The following is a 25,498-nucleotide window of genomic DNA, read 5'->3' on the forward strand; positions in this document are numbered from 1 at the left end:
CACACTCACACACAATCACACAGTCCTATATACAGTATCTGTAGTTATGACTAGTTATGACTTTGGTTGGGCATTCATTATGCGCACTCTAATACCACAAGACTCTTCATAACTGATTTATGGACACTTCTCAGCACTTATTAGGTCTCCAGATAATACTGCTTCAAGGCACCCGTACGTACCAGGCTTTTATTCTCCAAGTAAGATGAGGAGAAAGTGGGTGGAGGAGGGAACTCAGCAGATGAGGAGGTAATGGATGGTAAATCTGAGACCACACTGCCTGATCTTTATAATAATTACTGTTAAATCTTATTATCTACTAAGACAAATCATTACTTATCACTTCCGTGCTCATAGATCCCCAGAGAGATGTGGAGTCCAGTACTTACAATGAGAACAGAGCCGATGATTTGTAAATGGTTGCTTGGCAGAAGAGAGATAAATCAGAAGAATAGGATGGAGGAGCATAAAAGAATATCAGACGAGGTAAAACAAAGGTTTGTTAACAGTATGAGGAATTCATGCACTAAGCAAAATTAAACCCTGCTTAGAAAGATTAAAAATAAATGTTTTATAAGAAATGTATAAACATGATCAGAACCGGAGAAAAGAAACAAGTCTGCATTGTAATTAGTGTAGAAATCACTCAGGAATCTTTTTTTTATCCTTTGCAGACAGTACAAACAATTCCCCACCATGAATTTTGTACATAAATCCTCCTCCCCATGGCGCCATAGCAATGTCTCTTTAATGCTGGTGGTCTACTGTCATATCCTGGTCCTCTTCTACTGCTGTGCCATAATACAGAGCATTGCAGCATCCTCACTCTTCATACTCTGCCCTCTTGTATCCTCATGTCCAGGTTCAGCCTCCACAGAGTATTTATCTTTTCTCACTGATCCCTCCCCTGTCCACCTCAGGCCTAAGGAGCTTCTTCAGCCGTTTTCTCTGACATGTACATGGGGTGATCCAAATAACTGAATTTTCCTGAGTCCCGTGTGCATGATTTCCATGGAGAAAATGTTGGCCTTCAGTTCCAGAGGCTCCAGGGGGGAAATGGGAATATATCAGCTTCCTGGAGGGTGTTCTGTTTTCCCATTACATACCTGGTGCTGGCCTTCTTCCTCTGTAACACTGTCCTTTCTAGGGCTGCTGTCCTTATATGGTGGGTCATGGTTAGTACAAAGAGATTCAGAGGTAGCTGGGGAGTCTTGCGGAGAGCTGACTGTTGTGATGGTTGCAGTGTGAGTCTCCTCCAGCTTCCAGACCTGCAATACAATGAGCATTCAACAGATAACTGCAAAACATTACTGCTAGCTTTGTACTAAAAGCGTATAAAACATGATCACGTAGTATTATGCAACAAGAATTCTTTGGACACCAGAGGTTACTGGTCAAGAGTGTCCGAGATAAAATATTGGTAGGTTTTTAGAAATCCTAAGGCCCCCTTTACACTTAATCAGTTGGTATGCGTTAGTGTGCGTTAGTATGCTTTAGTGCGCGTTGGTACACGTTTTTTCCATAGCAATGCATTGGGAAGATGATTTCAGTTAAAACGCGTTAAGTGTGAAAGGTGCCATAGGAAAACATGGGAAAATCAGTGTTTTCTTTCCGTTTTAACTGAGAGCAACTGATTAAGTGTAAAAGGACCCTAAAGCTGTCCAGAGCTGTCTCCGGCATCTTAAGAAATCACTAGATAGTTCAGTTTCCTTTTTTAAACTGTTCTAAAATAGGAGGGGTTAGGAAGGTTTCTCAGACAGTGCAGTGTGTGAAGGAAATTGCTGTTGCTGAGGCCACCAATAAATCTGCTGTATTGATACTGGCAGGCTCTGAGTAAGGAATTCAGCAGGGGGAGGAGCACTTCACAAATTATGCCTAGGCTACACTGCACAATCTGTAGAAGTGCTGTTAAACATTTCTTAATCTGCGGCAGTTTAGGGATGGATTTGCACTTTTCTTAACTAGTGCAGTTCTATAAATTTATGCTAAACTGCCGCTATTAAGTAGGATTTAAAAAGTTTCACTTTTGCAATTGTGTACTGGCAAATGCCCACCTTCAACGCATTATTGAATTAGACATACAGGAGGACCGTACCCGATAACTACTGATAGTTACTACCACAGGTGCTCACCCCAACAGAACACACTGTTTGGCACTGTTGGCAGATAACTGAACATTATGTTTATATGGGGAAAAACTGTCAAAATTAATCAAGAATTATAATTTAAGACGATCATTATTGCAAATCTGTATGACAGAGTAGAAGAAAAAAAGAATACAAATTTTAGAAGCTTGAAGTAAGCCAGCACCTATTCAGTAGGAGACCTTAGGCAAGTATCCCTAACACTGCTACTGCCTATAGAGCGCGTCCTTGTGGCTGCAGCTCTGGCGCTTTGAGTCCACCAGGAGAAAAGCGCGATATAAATGTTGTTTGTTTGTTTGAAACTATTGCATTTACCTATGTAGAAGGGAGAAATAGACCACACAGAGCAATATCGTATTATGTTATCCAGCTGGAATGTTCTGGCTGGCATTTAACAAGCATTGTATTCCTGTGGTGCAAAGCAATGTGGCATACACAGCCAGTGTAGTGAGATCTGTAAATTGGGAACACCAAGCAAGCCCTAATTAAGGCAAATCTGTGAGGAAGCCTCTACCAACCAGATACTACTTCAGTAGAGGGAAGTAGATTTATATCTCACAGGAAAAGTTTTTATAAGTTATTTGAAGATCAATTCTCCCTAATCCCGTTCCACATGACCGGGGATGGTGACTGTTGGGCAATTAAAGCAGCTTAGTAAGGCCTCTTTCAGATGGGAGCCTGAAGGAGGTGAATTCACTGCCTGTCAGCTGCTCCTGTGCACCGATCAGGTGCTTGCTAGCCTTCAGCACAGCGGTGGAGTGGTGCCTACATTCTGTGTCACATCTGAGTGTAGCCACAGCCGTGCTAGGACATGTCACATTTTTGCAACTGGGTAATGCCACTGCATGTCAAATGATGACGCATAAAAGGTTACAAACCCTGCCATGCAGCTGCATGAAATTGTAGCCTTAAAGGGGCACTATAGCAAAAATTTGGCTACTGGGATAATCCCGGTAGCCTGTACCTAATATTAGGAGCATCAGATGCTAAGTATTTTTAAATGTCTGCTTGAAAAGGTATAGGCAGCATATGTAGAGATCCTCCCTCTCTTCCCCCTCTGCTGACTGGTAATAGCTGATTGCTCCTCTCATCTCTCCTTGCTGAAGACATTGGAATGCAGGCTGCAGGTCAGTGAGTGCTGTGGAAGATCGTAGATAAACAAATAAGCAAGATAAATGATTTGGTTCCTTCTGTATCCAGTGCTATGATCTTCCCCAGCACTCCCTGACCCTGAGCAGTCTACATATCCTATACAGCTTAAAGGACAACTGTAGCGAGAGGTATATAGAGGCTGCCATATGTATTCCCCCTTAAGCAATACCAGTTGCCTGGCAGCCCTGCTGATCTATGTGGATGCAGTAGTGTCTGAATAACACCAGAAACAAGCACGCAGCTAATCTTGTCAGTTCCGACATTAATGTCAGAAACACCTGATCTGCTGCATGCTTGTTCAGGATCTATGGCTAAAAGTATAGAGACAGAGGAGCAGCAGGACAGCCAGGCAACTGCTATTGTACAAAAGGAGAAAAAAACATGGCAGCCTCCCTACAGTTGTCCTTTAACCGCCTCCCGACCGCGTCACGCTGATGGGCGTGGCCGTGGCGGCAGCCCTAGGACCAGCTAACGCCGATTGGCGTAAAGTCCTGGGGAAGCGGTTTGCAGGAGATTGCGCGCGCATCTCCTGCCTGGTGGGTGGAGCAGAGCTCCGCCTTCAGTCTCGAAGACTGTTACACGGCGAAATCGCCGTGCATTTACATGTACAGCGCTGCGATCAGCAGCAGCGCTGTACTGGGGACAGCAGTGTGACACGGCTATCCCCCTGGGGGACAAGAGAGGGGGTTACGATCAGACCTCACCAACAGAGAGCTCTGTTGGTGGGGAGAAAAGGGGGGGGGAATCACTTGTGTGCAGAGTTGTACGGCCCTGCAGCTTGGCCTTAAAGCTGCAGTGGCCAATTAAGCTTAAATTAGCCTGGTCACTAGGGGGGTTTAACACCATGGTCCTCAAGAGGTTAAAGGACCACTATTGTGGGGAAAAAAAAGTAAAATGTACAATACACACACACAATGTACATTTGTTCCAGAGTAAAAGACCGCTCGGAAGACTGTTACACGGCGAAACCGCCGTGTATTTACATGTACAGCGCTGCGATCAGCGCTGTACTGGGTCGACCGTGTGACACGGCTGTCCCCCTGGGGCACATGAGAGCGATCGGCTCTCATAGGCAGAAGCCAATGACAGCGGATCGCCATTATTGGCTGGCTGGGGGGTGGGAGGAATGAAATTAAAAAAAAGAGAGCTCTGTTGGTGGGGGCAAAAGAGGGGGGGGGGGGAAATCACTCGTGTACTGTGTTGTGCGGCACTGCAGCTCGGCCTTAAAGTTGCAGTGGCCATTTTAACAATAAAAGGCCTGGTCCTTAGGGGGGGGGGTTAATCACTGCAGTCTTCAAGAGGTTAAGCACGGAGAAAGCAGAGGATAAATCAGTTGTCAAAATACTGAGAGGGGGAGTACGCCACTTAGCTTGAATAACGATGGGCAGGATCTCTGCAGAATGCTGTCTATAACCTTTCAAGCCCACATAAAATAAGGGCTTAGTATCTGATGCTCTTATTAGGTACATGCTTCCAGGTTACCATAGTTCCCTGATTTTGGTCATAGTGCCCCTTTAAGTTGCTTGTGGTCCGACACGCGTGCAGTTCAGCCTCCTGTGTGAAAAAGCTTTAAGACAGTTGAAAGGAGGCACAATATAAGACTCATGCCAGAGTTTCACTCTATATGCATAAGTAAAAGGGCTATTTCAAACAAATGATATGAAAGAAGACATGGAGCTATCATAAGATGGAAACGTAAATGTTTCCACAGCCTTGATTGACTTTACAGTATTTAGGTTCATTTAGATCACCCTGGCACCATATTTTTATAAATAGTCCTATTTTGCATAATGTTAGCTGCTTACCTTGTCATATTTCCGTAGGCTGTACATGTGGTCTTTATTCATGAAAGTCAGCAATATCCAGTCACAGAAGACAGACCCCTAAGAAAGGTGAAGCCATTCAATGAATACTGAAAACTATGAAGGTTATATATTGGTGATTCATTCATGAATGACTGAAAAATCACAAAACTATGCACCATAGTTCATAAGGCAGCAACAAAAATGTGTTTTAAAATCCTAATTCTACTAATAAGGTTTGGTAATGGAAGCAGCCAGTTAATATCTAGTTAAGTCAGAGATATCATATGTACTATTGGAAAAAAGCAGTCTGATGACTACACACAGAGCCTCATCTATCCTGGTGTGGCTAATGTTTTGGAAGTCTATTGGAGGCAGAGCAGAGGTAAAGTCTAACTGTAAAACACTCGTTACACGCAACAACTTCTAATCGATTCCCCCCAGATTTGATCATCTACCAGAAATGTACAGCATATAGAGAAACCATTGTAATTATGCAAAACAACTCATTCTGTAAAGAAAAAGCCCGAAGTTGCAATGCAAACCAGGGCTGTGATAAAATGAAAGTCAAGGTTTGCATATTCAGCCACAACATATTTTGCCATTTATATTTCAGCTCTTGAGTGCACCCCCAGAAAGCAGCAAAGCAAAAATCCTCTCCAAAATGCTTAAAGGGAACCTGAGCAGTAGCTAAAAATGGAATTCTAAACTTACCTGGGGCCTCCTCCAGTCCCCCGATGCCCGTAAGGTCCCTCGGCATTCTCTGGGTCACCTCTGTGCTCCCACTGGCAGCTCCATAAGGTTTGCCCAGAGTTGTGCGTAACTGCGCATGCGTACCTGGATGGATCACGTGCCTGTAGCCCTGAGCGATCTGCGGAGTGTGGTTCCATCTCTTGAGAACTGCACAGAACGCTCACTACCGTAAAGACCGGGGGGGGGGGGGGGGCGCAGAGAAAGCCCCAGGTAAGTGTAGAATTCCATTTTTAGCCTCTGCACACAGATTTTGAATCGATTTCAGCATGAAATTAATTCACAACCTGTGGAGCTGCCGCCTGCCTCACCGTCCCAATGATATTACCTGTCCGCCGGCGCGAGTCCCCAGGTTCGTGCAGTCTCTCACTTCTTCCGGTGTCCTCCTCCGTTTTCCCCTTCGTGTCCCGCCCTTTGACAAGCGCAAGTTAAAACAGTAGAGGGCGCTCTACTGTTTGAACTTTGCCTTCTCACAGGATGGGACAGGAAGTGAAGAGAAGACGCTGTATCGAATGCTGCTAACTATGCGCTCCCGACCCGCTGGCGATCGAGCAAAATTGTCCGCCTGGACAGTTCGACTGAATAGATCGATTTTGGATGGAAATCGGTCAATCGGTCAACATCTGTGTTAACGATTTCACAGCAGATTCGATCACAGTTATCGAATCTGTTGTATTTCTATGGGAAATCGACGTAGTGTATGGGTACTTTAACCCACATTGGCAGCGGCAGAGAGGCTCTGTCTCAGCGCTGAGCGCAAGCTCCCGTCACTGTAGCACTGTAACAGCAGGGCACAGCGAACAAACTGCCAGTGGTTGATCAGTGCTGGCAGGCTGTGTTTTTTATTTATTAACACATAAACATTTACATATCGCTGACATCTTGCACAACACTATACAGAATATATTGTCTTGTCACTAACTGTCCCTCTGATGGGCTCACAATTTTATCCCTGCCATGGTCATACATCTTTATGTGTAGTGTATGTACCATAGTCTAGGGCATATTTAGGGGGGAGGGGGGGCAATTAAAAAAATTTTTTTTTACAAAAATGTCAGTATATTTTTATTAATAAAAAAACTAATAATAGCAGCAGCAATCAAAAAGCACCAGAAGAAAGCTCTATTTGTGAGAAGAAAAGGAGGTAAAATTTATTTGGGTGCTAAGTTGTATGACCGAGCAATAAACTGTTAAAGGTGTGAAGTGGCGAATTGTAAATGCCCAAATGTGATTGGCCAATTTTACCTATCCCATGTAGTATGAGAGCTTACCTACACAATCTGTTCATGGTATTCAAAATCTGCTAGCCCTCATGATACATGGAGGTGGTAAAATTGGCCGAACAAAATTGGATTTATCTCAGGCAATAGCTTATGCTCTCCTTATAGTTTGGTACACACATGAGATAAGTCTTTGCAACATGAAAGATCAAAGACCAATTTACCAACTCCATGTAGTATGAGGGCCAACAGATTTTGAATTCTAAAGCTGGGTACACACGAGATAAATCTTTGAAAAGTGAAAGATCAAACATAAATCTGCATATAGTTGTGTAAAAAAGTTCACAAAAGACAGCGAAAGAGCCAGACCAAAGATATTTATCTCAGGTCCATCCCGTTGGATCTGCTCTGCAGATGACTGTATGAGATGAGATCTCCAGATGTCATAGACAAAGCATTTTTCAGGAACTGATCTTTTGCATGTGTACATTAGAAAGATTCGATTTGACAAAGACAAATTTATGTCTAATCTAATCTGATTACAGACAAATTTGTCTCTTGTCGAAGCTGCCCAAATACTACAGGCCGATTCTCCTTCGATTTTAGCATGAAATCTTCAGGGAATCGGCTGAGCCCTCCACGTCCGCACCGCCACTGCCCCTCAATGTATAAATGTGGCCCCCCAGTATGTGCATTTATGCATCACCTGTCCTGTAGCAGCCTCCGCGCAGTGACCGTCCATGCCGGGTAACAGCCGCGTACACGCTAGCGGCACATAGCATCTGACGTCAGACGCTATGCGCTGCTACCGTGTATGAGTGTATGCGGAATCCAGCTAGATGTGGAGGCTGACAGGGGTTTCATCGTTTCGTTGCTTGTTCCAAAACCGGCCGCCGTACTGCCGTGCACCCGACCAACCAACTTCAGCCCGAAAACTTGCAGCATGCGTGAGCGACCATGCGACCAAATTGGTCGCTTTGTCGGTTGGGCATGCACTTGGCGGGACCAATTTTCATCCTATTCGATTATAATAATCGAATTGGATGGTCATTCGGCCGCCAAGTCACCTGATATATGGCCAGCTTAACAAATCTGTGTGACAAATAAATTCCTTAGTTTGCAAAGATTTTTATCTGATGGGTACTCAACTTAATAGAATAGACTGTGTAGGGTGCTCTTATACTACATGGAAGGGGGTAAAATTGGCCGTTGATCTTTCACTTTCCAAATACTTTTACCTCATGTGCGTACCTAGCTTCAAGGTGAAAAATAAGTAAGTTTTGTGAACGAACGCCAACGAGCTGTAATAATAAAGCCTGGTACACTCTCAATTATGATTGGCCAATCACTGACCAATTTTACCATCTCCACATTGTATGAGGGCCTAATAAGATTACTTTCCATTACTGTTTCTAAAGCTATGTACACACGCTAGATTAAATGTTATGTGCAGCCCCCTCCCCCAGTCGAGTCAATGGGCCTGTTTCCATGAGGCCAAAAATCTGAGCGGTATGCTGTGCAGAAAAAAGCCATCAGAATTCGCACACTGCAAGGCTAGTGGAAATTTGCGTATGTTTTCGTGTAAAATTAATGTAAAAGCACACAGGCACTGACATGATTTTCACGTTAAAATTTGCATACAAATACGTACAAATTTGCATCCACATGCAAATTTGTTTACGCGTTTTCCGCTACGGAATCGCACCCCGCTAGTGGAAACAGCATAATACTTTTCTTCTCACTTCAGTTGCCCTTTAAAGCAGACACATGCAATAGTTCCCTCTCTCTAGTGATTCACTAAATAATGTAATGGATGAAAATAATTTATGTTAAATGGTTCATACTTACAACACCGATAGATGTCAGGGCAGTGGCCAGGTTAATAATTGTAGGAATAAGACTAAACTTTCCAGCCTGTGTAAAAATATTCATGTGTTATATTACTTTATTTGTGATTCCCTTCAGCAAATAATACACATACATACTATACAGTCCTGGCCAAACGTTTTGAGACTGTCAAAAATATTAGTTTTCACAAAGTTTGCTGCTAAACTGCTTTTAGATCTTTGTTTCAGTTGTTTATGTGATGTACTGAAATATAATTATAAGCACTTCATATGTTTCAAAGGCTTTTATTGACAATTACATGAGATTTATGCTAAGAGTCAGTATTTGCAGTGTTGGCCCTTCTTTTTCAGGACCTCTGGAATTCAACTGGGCATGTTCTCAATCAACTTCTGGGCAAAATCCTGACTGATAGCAACCCATTCTTTCATAATCACTTCTTTGAGTTTCTCAGAATTATGTTGGTTTTTGGTTGTCCACCCACCTCTTTAGGAATGACCACAAGTTCTCCATGGGCTTAAGATCTGGGGAGTTTCCAGGCCATGGACCCAAAATTTCAACGTTTTGGTCCCCGGGCCACTTAGTTATGTCTTTTGCCTTATGACACGGTGCTCCATCGGGCTGGAAAATGCATTGTTCTTCACCAAACTGTTGTTGGATTGTTGGAAGAAGTTGCTGTTGGAGGGTGTTTTGGTACCATTCTTTATTCATGGCTGTGTTTTTTGGCAAAATTGTGAGTGAGCCCACTCCCTAGGATGAGAAGCAACCCCACACATGAATGGTGGCAGGTGTTAGCGCATCTGCGCGCACAGTGAGCGAATACTTTTGGAAGACGGCCTGGTGTCAAGAAGGGCAGCAAAGAATCCACTTCTCTTCCAAAAAAAACACCAGGGGAAAATTGATCTTCTGCAGAAAGTATGGTGAATGGACTGCTGAGGACTGGGGCAAAGTCATATTCTCCGATGAAGCCTATTTCTGATTGGGGCATCTGGGAAAAGGCTTGTCAGGAGAAGAAAAGGTGAGCGCTACCATCAGTCCTGTGTCATGCCAACATTAAAGCATCCTGAGACCATTCATGTGTGGGGTTGCTTCTCATCCAATCCAACAACAGTTTGGTGAAGAACAATGCATTTTACAGCCCGATGGAGCACCGCATCATAAGGCAAAAGAGATAACTGAGTGGCTCGGAGACCAAAACCTTGAAATTTTGGGTCCTGGGTCTGGAAACTCTCCAGATCTTAATCCCATTGAGAACGTGTGGTCATTCCTCAAGAGGCAGGTGGACAAACAAAGAACAACTAATTCTGAGAAACTCAAAGAAGTTATTATGAAAGAATGGGTTGCTATTAGTCAGGATTTGACCCAGAAGTGGATTGAGAGAATGCCCAGTCGAATTGCAGAGGTCCTGAAAAAGAAGGGCCAACACTGCAAATACTGACTTTTAGCATAAATCTCATGTAATTGTCAATAAAAGCCTTTGAAGCATATGAAGTGCTTATAATTATATTTCAGTACATCACATAAACAACTGAAACAAAGATCTAAAAGCAGTTTGGCAGCAAATTTTGTGAAAACGAATATTTTTGACAGTCTCAAAACTTTTGGCCAAGACTGTAGATTATCAACTTTTAATTTAATAATTGTAAAACATATTGAAGAAATTCATATTCTCTGTATCATAAAACAACTTAAAGGGTAACTGAACTGAGTAAAATTATTTAAAATAAACACATAATGTACCTGCAAATAAATATTACATGCTTCATTTTCCATCAGTTCCTCTCACAAGCTCACCATTTTCTTCTATCAACAAATCCTTTCAGTTCCAACTAGAACTAGTCATATTTGTCTCTCCGGAAGCTCAAAGCCTTAGGCCACATTCACAGTGCAACGTTGTATTGTGTTCTTTGTATAACAGGAACGCAACGGACATGGGCGTCCACAGAAAATTTTCCAGGGGTGGGGGCAAAAATGGGGGGGGTCAGAGTCATGCGGTGCCGCGCCAAAAAATGGGCATGGCCATAAATCACGATGTGGGTGTGGTCAAAGGTGGAGCCAAATTTACATGAACTTAGCAATGGTGGGACATTAGACTAGAGCTATGGTAGAGATTAGATTGCGAGTGCCTCCGACACAGGTGCCCCCCCCAGTTTAGGTAGTGACAGGGAAACTTAAGCCATGCCCCCTGTGTGGCGTTAAGCCACACCCCAGGTTTTGCAGGAGGGTGTCAGTGGGTGGGAGAGGGTGACAATGGGCAGGAGGGGGGTGCCAGTGGGTAGGAGGAGGGTTCCCATGTGTGGGGAGGGCAGTAGAAAGGCAGAGAGAGAGACTGCAGAGAGACACAGCTGAGAGGGAGAGTGACAGCTGAAAGGCAGAGAGAGAGCAGAAAGGCAGAGAGGGACAGCGGGGAGGCAGAGAGAGAGAGAGCAAGAGACAGCAGAAAGAGAGAGAGACAGCAGAAAGACAGAGAGAGAGAGAGAGAGAGAGACAGCAGAAAGAGAGAGAGAGGGAGATAAAGAGTGCAAGCAGAAAGGCAGAGAGAGAGCGAGAGAGAGAGAGAGAGAGAGAGCAGAAAGGCAGACAGAGAGAGAGAGCAAGCAAGCAGAAAGGCAGAAAGAGAGAGACACAGCAGAAAGACAGAGAGAGAGACAGCAAAAAGGCAGAGATAGAGATAGAGAGTGCAAGCAGAAAGGCAGAGAGAGAGAGAGCAGAAAGGCAGAGAGAGAGACAGCAGAAGAGAGAGAGACAGCAGAAAGGCAGAGAGAAACAGCAGAAAGACAGGGAGAGAGAGAGAGACAGCAGAAAGGCAGAGAGAGAGAGAGAGAGCAGAAAGGCAGAGAGAGAGAGAGAGCAGAAAGGCAGAGAGAGAGCGAGACAGCAGAAAGGTAGAGAGGGAGACAGCAGAAATGCAGAGAGAGAGAGAGGGCACAGAAAGAGAGAGACAGCAGAAAGGCAGAGAGAGAGAGAGAGAGCAGAAAGGCAGAGAGAAAGAGAGAGAGAGACAGCCAGCAGAGAGAGAGAGTTGGGAGGCAGAGAGACAGCAGAAAGGCAGGGAGAGAAAGAGTGACAGCAGAAAGAGACATCAGAAAGGCAGAGAGAGTATAGTTGCCCCAGTATAGCCTCCAGTATAGCTAGTATAGTTGCCCCCAGTGTAGCTAGTATAGTTGCCCCCAGTGTAGGTAGTGTACAGTAGTTGCCCCCAGTATAACTAGTATAGTTGCCCCCAGTGTAGGTAGTATAGTCACTCCCAGTATAGCTAGCATAGTTGCCCCGTATTAGTATAGTTGCCCCCAGTGTAGGTAGTATAGTCGCCCCTAGTATAGCATAGTCGCAGTTTGAAAGGAGGGACCGTGGCAGGGAGGGGGGCCAGACCTCCCCACCTCCCTCACCTGGGCCCCCTCCTTCTGGTGCTTCCCCCTCCAAATTAGCAGCGGCAAACAGAATCGATCATCAGTGGGCGGAGAGGAACTGCCCACCTTCTCCGCCGCTCACTGTGCTTCCGCTAATCAGGAAGCACAGATCGGTGGAGAAGGCGATGACCAGTGTCACGTGACGATGGCGCTGCATACCATCACCTGGAATGCAGGAAAAAGGTGAGTAATTCCTCTCTGCCCGCTGATGCCCGCTTCTGTTTGCCGCTGCTAATTTGGAGGTGGGAAGCGCCAGTAGGAGGAGACCCAGGTGAGAGAGGTGGGGGGTCTGGTCCCCCTCCCTGCCGCTGTCCCCGCTGCCCCTCCTTTTGTGTTGCTTCCTCCTCCTGCGGGTTCGGGTGGCTAGGGGGGGCAGCAGCTGGCCGGGAGGGGGAGGGGGGGCGCATGCCCCCATTTTGCCCAATGTGTGGAGGCCAGAGTTGGGCCGAAACGGTTCGCCTGCGAACGGTTCCATGCGAACTTCAGTGGTTCGCGTTCGCGTCCCGCAGGCGAACCTTTGCGGAAGTTCGGTTCGCCCCATAATGCACATGGAGGGTCAACTTTGACCCTCTACATCACAGTCAGCAGGCCCAGTGTAGCCAATTAGGCTACACTAGCCCCTGGAGCCCCACCCCCCCTTATATAAGGCAGGCAGCGGCGGCCATTACGGCCACTCGTGTGCCTGCATTAGTCAGAGTAGGGCGAGCTGCTGCAGACTGTCTCTCAGGGAAAGATTAGTTAGGCTTAGCTTGTTCCTGTCTGGCTGCATACCTGTTCTGTGAACCCACCACTGCATACCTGTGCTGTAAATCCACCACTGCATACCTGTGCTGTGAACCCACCACTGCATACCTGTTCTGTTCAGTGGACCCGCCACTGTATACCTGTTCATTGAACCCACCACTGCATACCTGTGCTGTGAACCCACCACTGCATACCTGTGCTGTGAACCCACCACTGCATACCTGTGCTGTGAACCCACCACTGCATACCTGTTCTGTTCAGTGGACCCGCCACTGCATACCTGTTCTGTTTAGTGAACCGCCACTGCATACCTGTTCTGTTCAGTGGACCCGCCACTGCATACCTGTTCATTGAACCCACCACTGCATACCTGTGCTGTGAACCCACCACTGCATACCTGTGCTGTGAACCCACCACTGCATACCTGTGCTGTGAACCCACCACTGCATACCTGTTCTGTTCAGTGGACCCGCCACTGCATACCTGTTCTGTTTAGTGAACCCGCCACTGCATACCTGTTCTGTTCAGTGGACCCGCCACTGCATACCTGTTCTGTTTAGTGAACCGCCACTGTATACCTGTTCTGTTTAGTGAACCCGCCACTGCATACCTGTTCTGTTCAGTGAACCCACCGCATCAGTGCGCATACCTGTGCAGTTAAGTGAACCCGCCACTGCATACCTGTTCTGTTCAGTGGACCCGCCACTGCATACCTGTTCTGTTTAGTGAACCGCCACTGTATACCTGTTCTGTTTAGTGAACCCGCCACTGCATACCTGTTCTGTTCAGTGGACCCACCGCATCAGTGCGCATACCTGTGCAGTTAAGTGAACCCGCCACTGCATACCTGTTCTGTTCAGTGGACCCGCCACTGCATACCTGTTCTGTTTAGTGAACCGCCACTGCATACCTGTTCTGTTCAGTGGACCCGCCACTGCATACCTGTTCTGTTTAGTGAACCGCCACTGTATACCTGTTCTGTTTAGTGAACCCGCCACTGCATACCTGTTCTGTTCAGTGAACCCACCGCATCAGTGCGCATACCTGTGCAGTTAAGTGAACCCGCCACTGCATACCTGTTCTGTTTAGTGAACCGCCACTGTATACCTGTTCTGTTTAGTGAACCCGCCACTGCATACCTGTTCTGTTCAGTGAACCCACCGCATCAGTGCGCATACCTGTGCAGTTAAGTGAACCCGCCACTGCATACCTGTTCTGTTCAGTGGACCCGCCACTGCATACCTGTTCTGTTTAGTGAACCGCCACTGTATACCTGTTCTGTTTAGTGAACCCGCCACTGCATACCTGTTCTGTTCAGTGGACCCGCCACTGCATACCTGTTCTGTTTAGTGAACCCGCCACTGCATACCTGTTCTGTTCAGTGGACCCGCCACTGCATACCTGTTCTGTTTAGTGAACCCACCACTGCATACGTGTTCTGTTCAGTGGACCCGCCACTGCATACCTGTTCTGTTTAGTGAACCCGCCACTGCATACCTGTTCTGTTCAGTGGACCCGCCACTGCATACCTGTTCTGTTTAGTGAACCGCCACTGTATACCTGTTCTGTTTAGTGAACCCGCCACTGCATACCTGTTCTGTTCAGTGGACCCGCCACTGCATACCTGTTCTGTTTAGTGAACCCGCCACTGCATACCTGTTCTGTTCAGTGGACCCGCCACTGCATACCTGTTCTGTTTAGTGAACCCACCACTGCATACGTGTTCTGTTCAGTGGACCCGCCACTGCATACCTGTTCTGTTTAGTGAACCCGCCACTGCATACCTGTTCTGTTCAGTGGACCCGCCACTGCATACCTGTTCTGTTTAGTGAACCGCCACTGTATACCTGTTCTGTTTAGTGAACCCGCCACTGCATACCTGTTCTGTTCAGTGAACCCACCGCATCAGTGCGCATACCTGTGCAGTTAAGTGAACCCGCCACTGCATACCTGTTCTGTTCAGTGGACCCGCCACTGCATACCTGTTCTGTTTAGTGAACCGCCACTGTATACCTGTTCTGTTTAGTGAACCCGCCACTGCATACCTGTTCTGTTCAGTGGACCCGCCACTGCATACCTGTTCTGTGAACCCGCCACTGTATACCTGTTCTGTTCAGTGAACCCACCGCATCAGTGTGCATACCTGTGCAGTTAAGTGAACCCACCTACCTACGTGAGTGCACGCAGTGTGATATACCACTCCGTGCATACCCGATATGGACAAAACAGGTAGAGGAAGAGGTAGTGGCAGAGCCAGAGGAAGGCCACCCGGCAGGTCTGCGCGAGGTCGTGTAAATGTAATTTCGTGTGGACCTGGCCCACAGTACAGTGCTCGGAAGAAGGCACGTCCCATCACCTCCCAAGATTGTCAGGACGTGGTTGAGTATTTAGCGACACAGAACACCTCATCTTGCTCAGCCACCAGCGCTACTACTAGCACCACTTCCGCTGCATTTGACACTTCGCAAGAATTATTTAGTGGTGAAATCACTGATGCACAGCCATTGTTGTTACAGCCAGATGAATTTTCACCAGCTCATATGTCTGAGTTACGCGGCAACATTATGGATGTAACGTGTAAGGAGGATGAAGGACCTACTGATGTTGGTGCATGTTTGGATTTGTCTGAGGCAAGCGAAGCTGGGCAGGATGATTACGATGATGACGATGATAGGGATCCTCTGTATGTACCCAATAGAGGAGATGAAGAGGGGGACAGTTCAGAGGGGGAGTCAGAGAGTAGGAGGAGGAGAGAAGTTGCTGAAAGAAGCTGGGGCAGCTCTTCGTCAGAAACAGCTGGTGGCAGTGTCCGGCACCATGTATTGCCACCTATGTACAGCCAGCCAACTTGCCCTTCAGCATCAGCTGCTGAGGTCCCCATAGTGCCCACATCCCAGGGTGGCTCAGCGGTGTGGAAATTTTTTCATGTGTGTGCCTCAGATCGGAGCAAAGCCATCTGTTCGCTCTGCCAACAAAAATTGAGCCGTGGAAAGGCCAACACTCACGTAGGGACAAGTGCCTTACGAAGGCACCTGGAGAAAAGGCACAAACAGCAATGGGATGGCCACCTGAGCAAAAGCAGCAGCAGCACACAAAAGCAAAGCCACCCTCCTTCTCCTCTTCCTCCTCCATCAGGTGCATTATCTGCTTCTGCCGCTTTCTCCCTTCCACCTTCACAGGCACCCTCCTCCACTCCGCCTCTGCCCTTGAGCGGTTCCTGCTCCTCTGCCCACAGCAGCAGTCAGGTGTCCGTGAAGGAAATGTTTGAGCGGAAGAAGCCAATTTCGGCCAGTCACCCCCTTGCCCGGCGTCTGACAGCTGGCGTGGCGGAACTGTTAGCTCGGCAGCTGTTACCATACCGGCTGGTGGACTCTGAGGCCTTCCGTAAATTTGTGGCCATCGGAACACCGCAGTGGAAGATGCCAGGCCGCACTTATTTTTCGAGAAAGGCCATACCCCAACTGCACCGTGAAGTTGAGAGGCAAGTGGTGTCATCTCTTGCGAAGAGCGTTGGGTCAAGGGTACACCTGACCACGGATGGCTGGTCTGCCAAGCACGGGCAGGGCCGCTACATTACCTACACAGCCCATTGGGTGAACCTGGTGGTGAACGATGGCAAGCAGGGCGCAGCGGACCAAATTGTGACACCTCCACGGCTTGCAGGCAGGCCTCCTGCCACCTCCTCTCCTCCTGCTACATGCTCTTCGCTGTCCTCCTCCTCCTTGGCTGAGTGGCAGTTCTCCTCTCCAGCTACACAGCCCCAGCTCCGCAGGGCCTATGCTGCATGCCAGGTACGACGCTGTCACGCCATCTTAGACATGGCTTGTCTCAAAGTGGAGAGTCACACTGGAGCAGCTCTCCTGGCTGCTCTTAAGAAACAGGTGGATGAGTGGCTGACCCCGCACCACCTGGAGATAGGCAACGTGGTGTGCGACAACGGCAGCAATCTGCTTGCCGCTTTGCATATGGGGAAGCTGACACACATACCCTGCATGGCACATGTCATGAATCTAGTGGTTCAAAGATTTGTGGCAAAGTACCCTGGCTTAGCGAATGTCCTGAAGCAGGCCAGGAAGTTCTGTGGGCATTTGAGGCGGTCTTACACAGCCATGGCACGCTTTGCGGAAATTCAGCGCAAAAACAACATGCCGGTGAGACGCCTCATTTGCGATAGCCCGACTCGCTGGAACTCGACCCTGCTCATGTTCTCCCGCCTGCTAGAACAGAAGAAAGCCGTGACCCACTACCTCTACAACTACAGTAGAATGAAACAGTCTGGGAAGATGGGGATGTTCTGGCCCGACAACTGGACACTGATGGAGAATGCATGCAGGCTCATGCGGCCGTTTGAGGAGGTGACCAACCTGGTGAGCCGCAGTGAGGGCACCATCAGCGACTTAATTCCCTACGCTTACTTCTTGGAGCGTGCTGTGCGTAGAGTGGCGGATGAAGCTGTGAATGAGCGTGACCAGGAACCGTTACGGCAGGAACAGGCATGGGACCAATTTTCATCAGACCCAGCTGTTTCCTCAACACCTGCGGCAGCACAGAGGGGGGAGGAGGAGGAAGAAGAGAAGTCGTGTGCAGAAGACGAATCAGACTCAGAGGATGATGAGCAAGGTGTTTCTTTGGGGGAGGAGGAGGAGGAGGAGGAGGGGACAGCGGCAGGAGAACAACCTCAGCAGGCATCGCAAGGGGCTTGTGCTGCTCAACCTTCCCGTGGTATTGTTCGCGGCTGGGGGGAGGAGGTTGACTTACCTGACGTCACTGAGGAAGAGCAAGAGGAGATGGAGGGTACTGGATCCGACTTTGTGCAGATGTCGTCTTTTATGCTGTCCTGCCTGTTGAGGGACCCCCGTATAAAAAACCTCAAGGGGAATGAGCTGTACTGGGTGGCCACACTACTAGACCCTCGGTACAGGCACAAAGTGGCGGACCTGTTACCAACTCACCGGAAGGTGGAAAGGATGCAGCACATGCAGAACCAGCTGTCAACTATGCTTTACAATGCCTTTAAGGGTGATGTGACGGCACAACGCCAGCAAGGTACCACTGCCACTAATCCTCCTCCCGTGTCCACGCAGTCAAAGACAGGACGCTCCAGCGATCTCATGGTGATGTCGGACATGCGGACGTTCTTTAGTCCAACGCCTCGCCGTAGCCCTTCCGGATCCACCCTCCACCAACGCCTGGAACAGCAGGTAGCCGACTACCTGGCCTTAAGTGTGGATGTAGACACTGCTGTGAACAGCGATGAGGAACCCTTGAACTACTGGGTGCGCAGGCTTGACCTGTGGCCAGAGCTGTCCCAATTTGCCATCCAACTTCTCTCCTGCCCTGCCGCAAGCGTCCTCTCAGAAAGGACCTTCAGCGCAGCTGGAGGCATTGTCACAGAGAAGAGAAGTCGCCTAAGTCACAAAAGTGTTAAGTACCTCACCTTTATCAAAATGAATGAGGCATGGATCCCGGAGGGCTGCTGCCCGCCCCAAGACTAAGTCAGTCCCCGCACATACAGCATCTCTGCCTGCACGCCGTGTGACTGGCTGCCTGGCCTGCCCCAAGAAGACTAAGTCGCTCCCAGTCCCTCCACACAGCATGTCTGCCTGCAGGCCGCTTGACTACCTTCTCCGCCACCACCAACAGGGTCCGGGACTCCAGGCGGATTGCTGAATTTTTTAGGCCGCTGCTAGCAGCGGCCGCTGTAATAATTTTTCGGGTGCGTGTACATGACTGCCTAATTTTTCTGGCTGCACTGCGGGCAGCTGCAACAACAAAAGAAAAGGCATGTACATGCGCCCATTCCCCTTCGTGATCATTACCTTGCCGTGGTGAAGGGGCTTGCGTATCACAATGGAGCAATGACCGGCGCCTAGATGAGTGTCTCGGGGGGCACACCCACGATAATAAGGTCGTTGCCTCATTGTGGTCAGACCAAATTTGATCAGCTGGACAGTCACTGTTCTGTCATTCAGCTACATCAGCCAGGTGACCATATGGGTTGTAAAGCCACCAAAACCTGCACTCTCGCCATGGTGCGCACCAGTAAAGCACGGCCGTCACTACACAAACAGCTGTTTGCGGTGCGTTACACGATGAGTTTGGTGTGTCAGTGTGAAGCAGTACCTTAATTACACTACCTGATTGATGTATACACATGCAAGATGTTTTAAAGCACTTTAGGCCTGTCATTTAGCATTCAATGTGATTTCTGCCCTTAAAACGCTGCTTTGCGTCAAATCCAGATTTTTCCCGGGGACTTTTGGCATGTATCCCACTCCGCCATCCCCCCCTCCAGGTGTTAGACCCCTTGAAACATCTTTTCCATCACTTTTGTGGCCAGCATAATTATTTTTTTTTTTCAAAGTTCGCATCCCCATTGAAGTCTATTGCGGTTCGCGAACTTTAACGCGAACCGAACCTTTCGTGAAAGTTCGCGAACCCGGTTCGCGAACCGAAAATCGGAGGTTCGGCCCAACTCTAGTGGAGGCCCATGGCAATGGAACAAAAAAGTTGTACCACACGTTATGGCTGTGATGCATCACATACAATGAAGCATAAAGTCAATAAAAAGTATGCTTCACGTCTACTGTTAACACGAATGTTTACCAGTAAAGCCCTACATGCAGTGTATTACCATACTGCAATGCACCCACCGCACTGTGAACGTCGCATAGGTGATGCATTGCACTTCAGTAAGCCACATTATACAATGGACCACTGTAAACTGGGTTTTAGGGCCCTTTTCCTGTGTATCAGTTGCTGTTAAATAATAACTGAAAGGACAACTGATGTGCAAAGTAATGTCCATGTTTCCCTATGGTTCAAGTGGGTGATGTTACAGGTTAACGGAATGCTGACCTGGAAGCTGTTGTGAGGTCATGCCCATTTTTTAAATGGAGGATGAGAAATCCATCAATCACAGTGATCAAACAGGATTCAGGAAAGAAGAAACAGATTGATGAGAAGACTATGCAGGAGGTATTTCAACTTCAGTTCAGGTTTGCTTTAAGGTTTTTTTGGCTTCCTCTTGATCAACTAGGATATATGAGAGTTCAAGACAGCGATCCTTTTTTCTTTTTTTCTGTCTGAACTTGATGGACAGATTTTTTTTTTCAACTAACCCCAGTATGTAACTTAGGTATATATGAGAAAATAAATGATGGCTTCTCTTGTTCTTTAAAGCAAACCTGAACTGAAAATAAACTTGAAAGATAACTACATGTATGTGTAGTACTAATGCTAAATAGAACATTGGTACTATAGAACAGTCTCATATTTTTATTTCCAGTTTCATGTCTGAAATTTTCAGATGTGATGGAAAATGTGCTGTAATCAGCTACAAAGCAAACAAAAGTAATGAACGTTTGAGTTTTTCAGCACTGAAATGTTATCAGGAGTATTTTCTCAGTCACATAAAAATGTTTTGCCTTCTATTTTCTTTTTAGGATACCGGGCTATATTCCACTTGCTGTTCATCTGGCTCTAGGTTTTTACAGCTTGAAATACACAAAAAATAGGAAGGGATGTCAGACAATTTTCTTTTATGAGTAATGGCGTAATCCTTTAGTCATCTTTACTAACTGTGAAAATGTTAGTAGGGCGAACTTAAACTTTAAACACAGCACCAGAAGCAACCAATCAGAATTCCTCTTGTACTGACTATGACTATATTGTACTGATTGGTTATCATGTCTAAAGTTTTCTTCTTGTACTGCTAAAATACTGTGCAGCTAATTTATCAAGGCCGGTACAAAGAAAACCAGAGCAAACCTTCAGCAGTTGCTCAGAATCCCTGATTCTGACAACAGCAGGAACCTGATTGGTTGCTCTGGGCAATTCTGATAATTTTGGTCCAGTTTTGCTTGATCTGCATTTTAATTTTGCCTCCAGGCATGTAACAGGTTCCCATAGCAGATGATTCATATACTGTGATTACAACTTAGTTTTATGGCAACACTAACAAGATTAGAGATTATCCTACCTAATAATACACAAGTGTCCCTGCGTCCCATGTCCGTGTGTCAGTGCTTTTGTGCTATTGCCCATGTCCTGCACTGACACAGCAGTGGGGACAGGAGGCGGGCTGGCCGGCTGAGCGGGCAGGCGTGTGTGTGTGTGTGTGTGTGTGTGTGCGTGCGTGCGTGCGTGCGTGCGTGCGCATGGCGACAGACCTAGAGCCTGTTTTTAAATGAGCTTAGGTCACTAGTAATTCATAATACAATGATCTGCAAATGGAGGGTGTACACAAGATAACATTGCAAAGATCCTTCAGCATAAGTAAATGTAGGGTATCGTTACCTGTCCATGCACAATGACATCAATACGGATCCCATACACTTTGATTAGTATGCGGGCTTCTGTATCATTTATGTTGTAATACTTGGCAAACCTAGGTCATGCAGAAGAGTGGTAAACGTTAACGTTCTGAGCAAAGTATATAAATAAAACAAATGTTAATGTATCATTTAAAGTACATTTTGCAGTAAATTTAGTTTTATTAAAAAAACAACATATGTGATAAGAAGGGACTTAAATGTATAACTGGAAACACAACTAAGGTCGCATTCAGAGTGCCACGTTGCGGAGCTGTGTCATAAAGTCTTATAACGCAGCTTACCGCACTGCAATGCTAATCCTACGGGCTGTTCACAGTGCGACATTATCGTCGCGTTGAAAATGTTGTGTTGTGGTAACTCACTTACAGTGCGTTACATCTAAACGCAGACACGTTGCGACTTTAATGTCGCATTCAACAGCAACGTTCCACTTTGAATATGCCCTAAATCTGAACTATAGGCAAACTACTAAGTGCACAGATGAAATTCATTATTTACAAAATATCCCCCACCAAAAAAAGATGTAATTCTGTCTAGCCAGTCCTGCGATCCAGACAGCCTAGCCAGAACACATAGCCAGCAGCCCCACTGCACTACACTCTAGAACAGTGTTCCCCAACCCTGTCCTCAAGGCAGCGCAGTCCCACCCATGACGCAGAGTGATGCATTAGTGTCTGTCTGCATGGGGCAAAGGAGCTGCATTACACTCGCCTGTCTCCCACCCTACCTGCGGCCGCCGATCGTATTACCTTATTGGCGGCCGCTTCCTCTAAAGTCCCCATTCTGTTTCATGCCGCCTTCCGTTGCCGCTACACTGCAGACCTCATATCAGACCGACCCGCCTCACCCTGTGACAGAACAGCGGCTCCCATAGCAACGCGTATACAGGAAGTAATTACTTCTACTCTCTGACATGAGGTCTGCACTGTAGCGGAGGCATGAAAGAGAAAGGGGACTTTAGAGGAAGCGGCCGGCAGCCGTTCGAGTAGGTAATATGGCGGCCGTGGAGGGTGGTTAGCAGGCACTGGGGGCAACTATACTACCTATATTGGGGCAACTATACTGGCTACCTATACTACTGGGGCAACTATACTACCTGTACTGGGGGCAACTATACTATCTGTACTGCAGGCAACTATACTATCTGTACTGGGGCAACTATAATGCCTGGGGGCAAATATACTAGCTACCTATACTACTGGTGGCAACTATACTACCTATACTGGGGAAACTATACTAGCTACCTATACTACTGTACAAAATAGTAAAGGCCAAACCCCCTTGCAAACAATGCATTCCTGCTACAATTGTGCTGAAACCATATCAAAATGATGTGGTTCCCATTGGTCAGCCAGGATGACATATTTACTAACATGATTTCATGTGATCCACCCAATAGGAGACAGGTGCTTGCTCAAACAGGATATTGCTTCATGACACAACATATACCATCTATATCACTCAGTAAACTGACACCGTTTATAAATGCTCAACCCCTTCCAGCACTTGACACAACAACCATTAGTATAAGAGTCCAGTGGCCAAGACTCATTGGTAAAAATATCGGCTTTGGTTCTGGGTTTTGAGCCTCATGCTACATTCAGACTCACTCTAATACTCTCTCCCTCCTGTATCAGGTAGTGGAGGTGAGGTGTGACCCGGGAAGTGATGAGAGGAGGGTACAGCTAGGTTCCTGGGGAGTGCAGGAAGGAGTCACATGACCATGAATGTAAAGTAAAAAGTAATGGCATTATTTTTTTTACAGATTAAAATTACCATTCCTGTACTTTGTAAGATGTTAGTTTGCAAAAATGTTTTATAAAACCTGGATAATGACCCTGAATAATGACCAAATACTGAGGACCAATTATTGAGACTGTTAAGCTATAAAATAATTTCTAAATAATGTGTAAATAATGCCAAATTGCAATTTTGCTAATATCATTTACAGAGCATCAAATTAACCCTTGTGTGAGCCGTCAGCAGGCAACCTTTGCATCTCTTCAATAACACACTTAAAGCAGAACTGGAGAGAAGGAGAAAACAGAGAAATCCACCCGGAGTCCTCCCAGCGGGTGTTTATAGAGAACAGTCTGTGTAACTCTCCCTTCTCAGCAAGTAAGGAGATAGTGTAATTTGACCTCTCAGCTCTCTGCCCACTCTGGCAAGTTGAGAGCTAATATGTAAACATAGGAGTTTAACCCTTTCTTTGCTCCCAGCAATCCAGGAAGTAACCACACTGCAGCATCTCTAAATGAGCTCCATAAGCTGTAAAAATGATGTTTTTAAAGGTTACTATGCAGTTGCTTATCTTTTACAGGAGGGAGGAAGTTCTGAGTTTAGGTTCACTTTAAAGGAAACCTGAATATGAGAGGGTTATGGAAGCTGACATATTTGTTTCCTTTTAAACAATACCAGTTGTATGGCCGCCCTGCTGATCATTCTGACATCAGTAGTGTCTGAATCACACAACTGAAACAAGCATATGTAAATCTTGCCAGATTTCTGTCAAAAACCACGTATCTGCATACCTGTTCATGGTCTACGGCTAAAAGTATTAGAGGCAGATGATCAACAAGACAGCCAGGCAACTGGTATTGTTTAATATATGGCAGCCTCTATATGCCTCTCACTTCAGGTTTCCTTTAAAGCCTATCTTCACTGCTATGTTCAACAAAGACTATAGTGAAAATCTCTCCTCCAGACCTGGCAGCAAGGCGTATCTAGAGGGGTGCAGGCATGGCTCATGCCATGGGCGCCACAGCAACATGGGCATCACGTCTCCTCCTGTGATGTGCCGCCATGCCAGCCCCTTTGTCTCCCCATCACTCAGATCAGATTAACCACTTGCCGACCGCGCACTCATAACGCGCGTCGGCAAAGTGGCAGCTGCAGGACCAGTGACGCAGTTCTGCGTCGCCGGCTGCAGGCTAATTAATCAGGAAGCAGCCGCTCTCGCGAGCGGCTGCTTCCTGTCAATTCACGGCGGGGGGCTCCGTGAATAGCCTGCGGGCCACCGATCGCGGCTCGAAGACTAAATGTAAACACAAGCGGAAATAATCCGCTTTGTTTACATTTGTACAACGCTGCTAACAGTAGCAGCGTTGTACCAGATCAGCGATCCCCGGCCAATCAGCGGCCGGGGATCGCTGTCACATGACAGGCAGGAGCCTGTTAGAGGCTGCACAGGACAGATCCGTTCCTGTGCAGCCTCTGATCTCCGGGGAAGGGAGGTAGGAGAGGTAGGGGGGAATGTCGCCGCGGAGGGGGGCTTTGAGGTGCCCCCCCCCGCAAACCTCAGGCAGGCAGGAGCGATCAGACCCCCCCCCCCCCCCCCTGCACATCATCTCCATAGGGGGGAAAAAGGGGGGGGCGATCTGGTCGCTCTGCCTGCTACCTGATCTGTGCTGGGGGCTGCAGAGCCCACCCAGCACAGATCACAGAATACAGCTCTGGTCCTTAAGGGGGGGTAAAGCGTGGGTCCTCAAGTGGTTAATTCTGTTATATGGGGAACATGGCTACTTCATTTATGTATGTAGAGCTCACTTGGCTTAGTGTTAGAAAAGAGGACAGAGAGGGAATAAGAAGAAAAAAGTAACTTCAGCAATATCCCGAGCTGAAAAACACAGGCAACCATAACATGTACACAAGAAAAGATGCTGTTTTTAGAAGGGAAGAGGGCTCTGATTTCAGTGTTTGCCATACGCTCTTTATTACCCAAATACTCCCCTGCCCAGCAGCTCATCTTAATTGCCCAAGTTCCTAGAAATGATGTCACACTGGAACTGGCCAGGTTTCAGCTAGTTACACAGTGGAAGGCAGCAAAGCGATATAGGGATAATGTGGGGGATCTTGGGATTTGACAATGGGATTGTGGGGGGAAGGGGAAGAGAGTTGGGACAGCATAGTGATCCTAGACAAGCACTCAGAGGTGTTTCAGCTCCATACACTTACCAGCTGAGTGGGGTCATGTGATCTCAAAGATGAACACTCTTGCAGGTGAGTATAGGAGTGATCCTGGCAAAGCAGGTTGTTTCTACTAGGTGCCCCATAGCAGTAATGTAATACTGCACGGGGCATATAAGGGTAATTCAG

The 25,498-nt window shown here is 47.1% G+C and overlaps 1 protein-coding gene across 7 annotated transcripts in view; it reads right to left on the minus strand.

Moving 5' to 3' along the window:
• Positions 1-607: 607 nt before the first annotated feature.
• P2RX2 (purinergic receptor P2X 2) overlaps positions 608-25,498 on the minus strand; it is a 147,084-nt gene continuing 122,193 nt past the window's right edge. For all 7 annotated transcript variants that reach the window (XM_068240698.1, XM_068240682.1, XM_068240691.1 and 4 more), the window contains 4 exons: positions 21,366-21,456; positions 8,917-8,982; positions 5,102-5,179; positions 608-1,268 (listed from right to left, as the gene is read on the minus strand). In XM_068240698.1, the coding sequence (XP_068096799.1) occupies positions 1,068-1,268; positions 5,102-5,179; positions 8,917-8,982; positions 21,366-21,456 (436 nt within the window). In that variant the 3' untranslated portion in view covers positions 608-1,067. The remainder of the gene's footprint in view (positions 1,269-5,101; positions 5,180-8,916; positions 8,983-21,365; positions 21,457-25,498) is intronic.

Source organism: Hyperolius riggenbachi, chromosome 1, assembly GCF_040937935.1.
Source record: "Hyperolius riggenbachi isolate aHypRig1 chromosome 1, aHypRig1.pri, whole genome shotgun sequence".
Lineage (NCBI taxonomy): Eukaryota > Metazoa > Chordata > Amphibia > Anura > Hyperoliidae > Hyperolius > Hyperolius riggenbachi.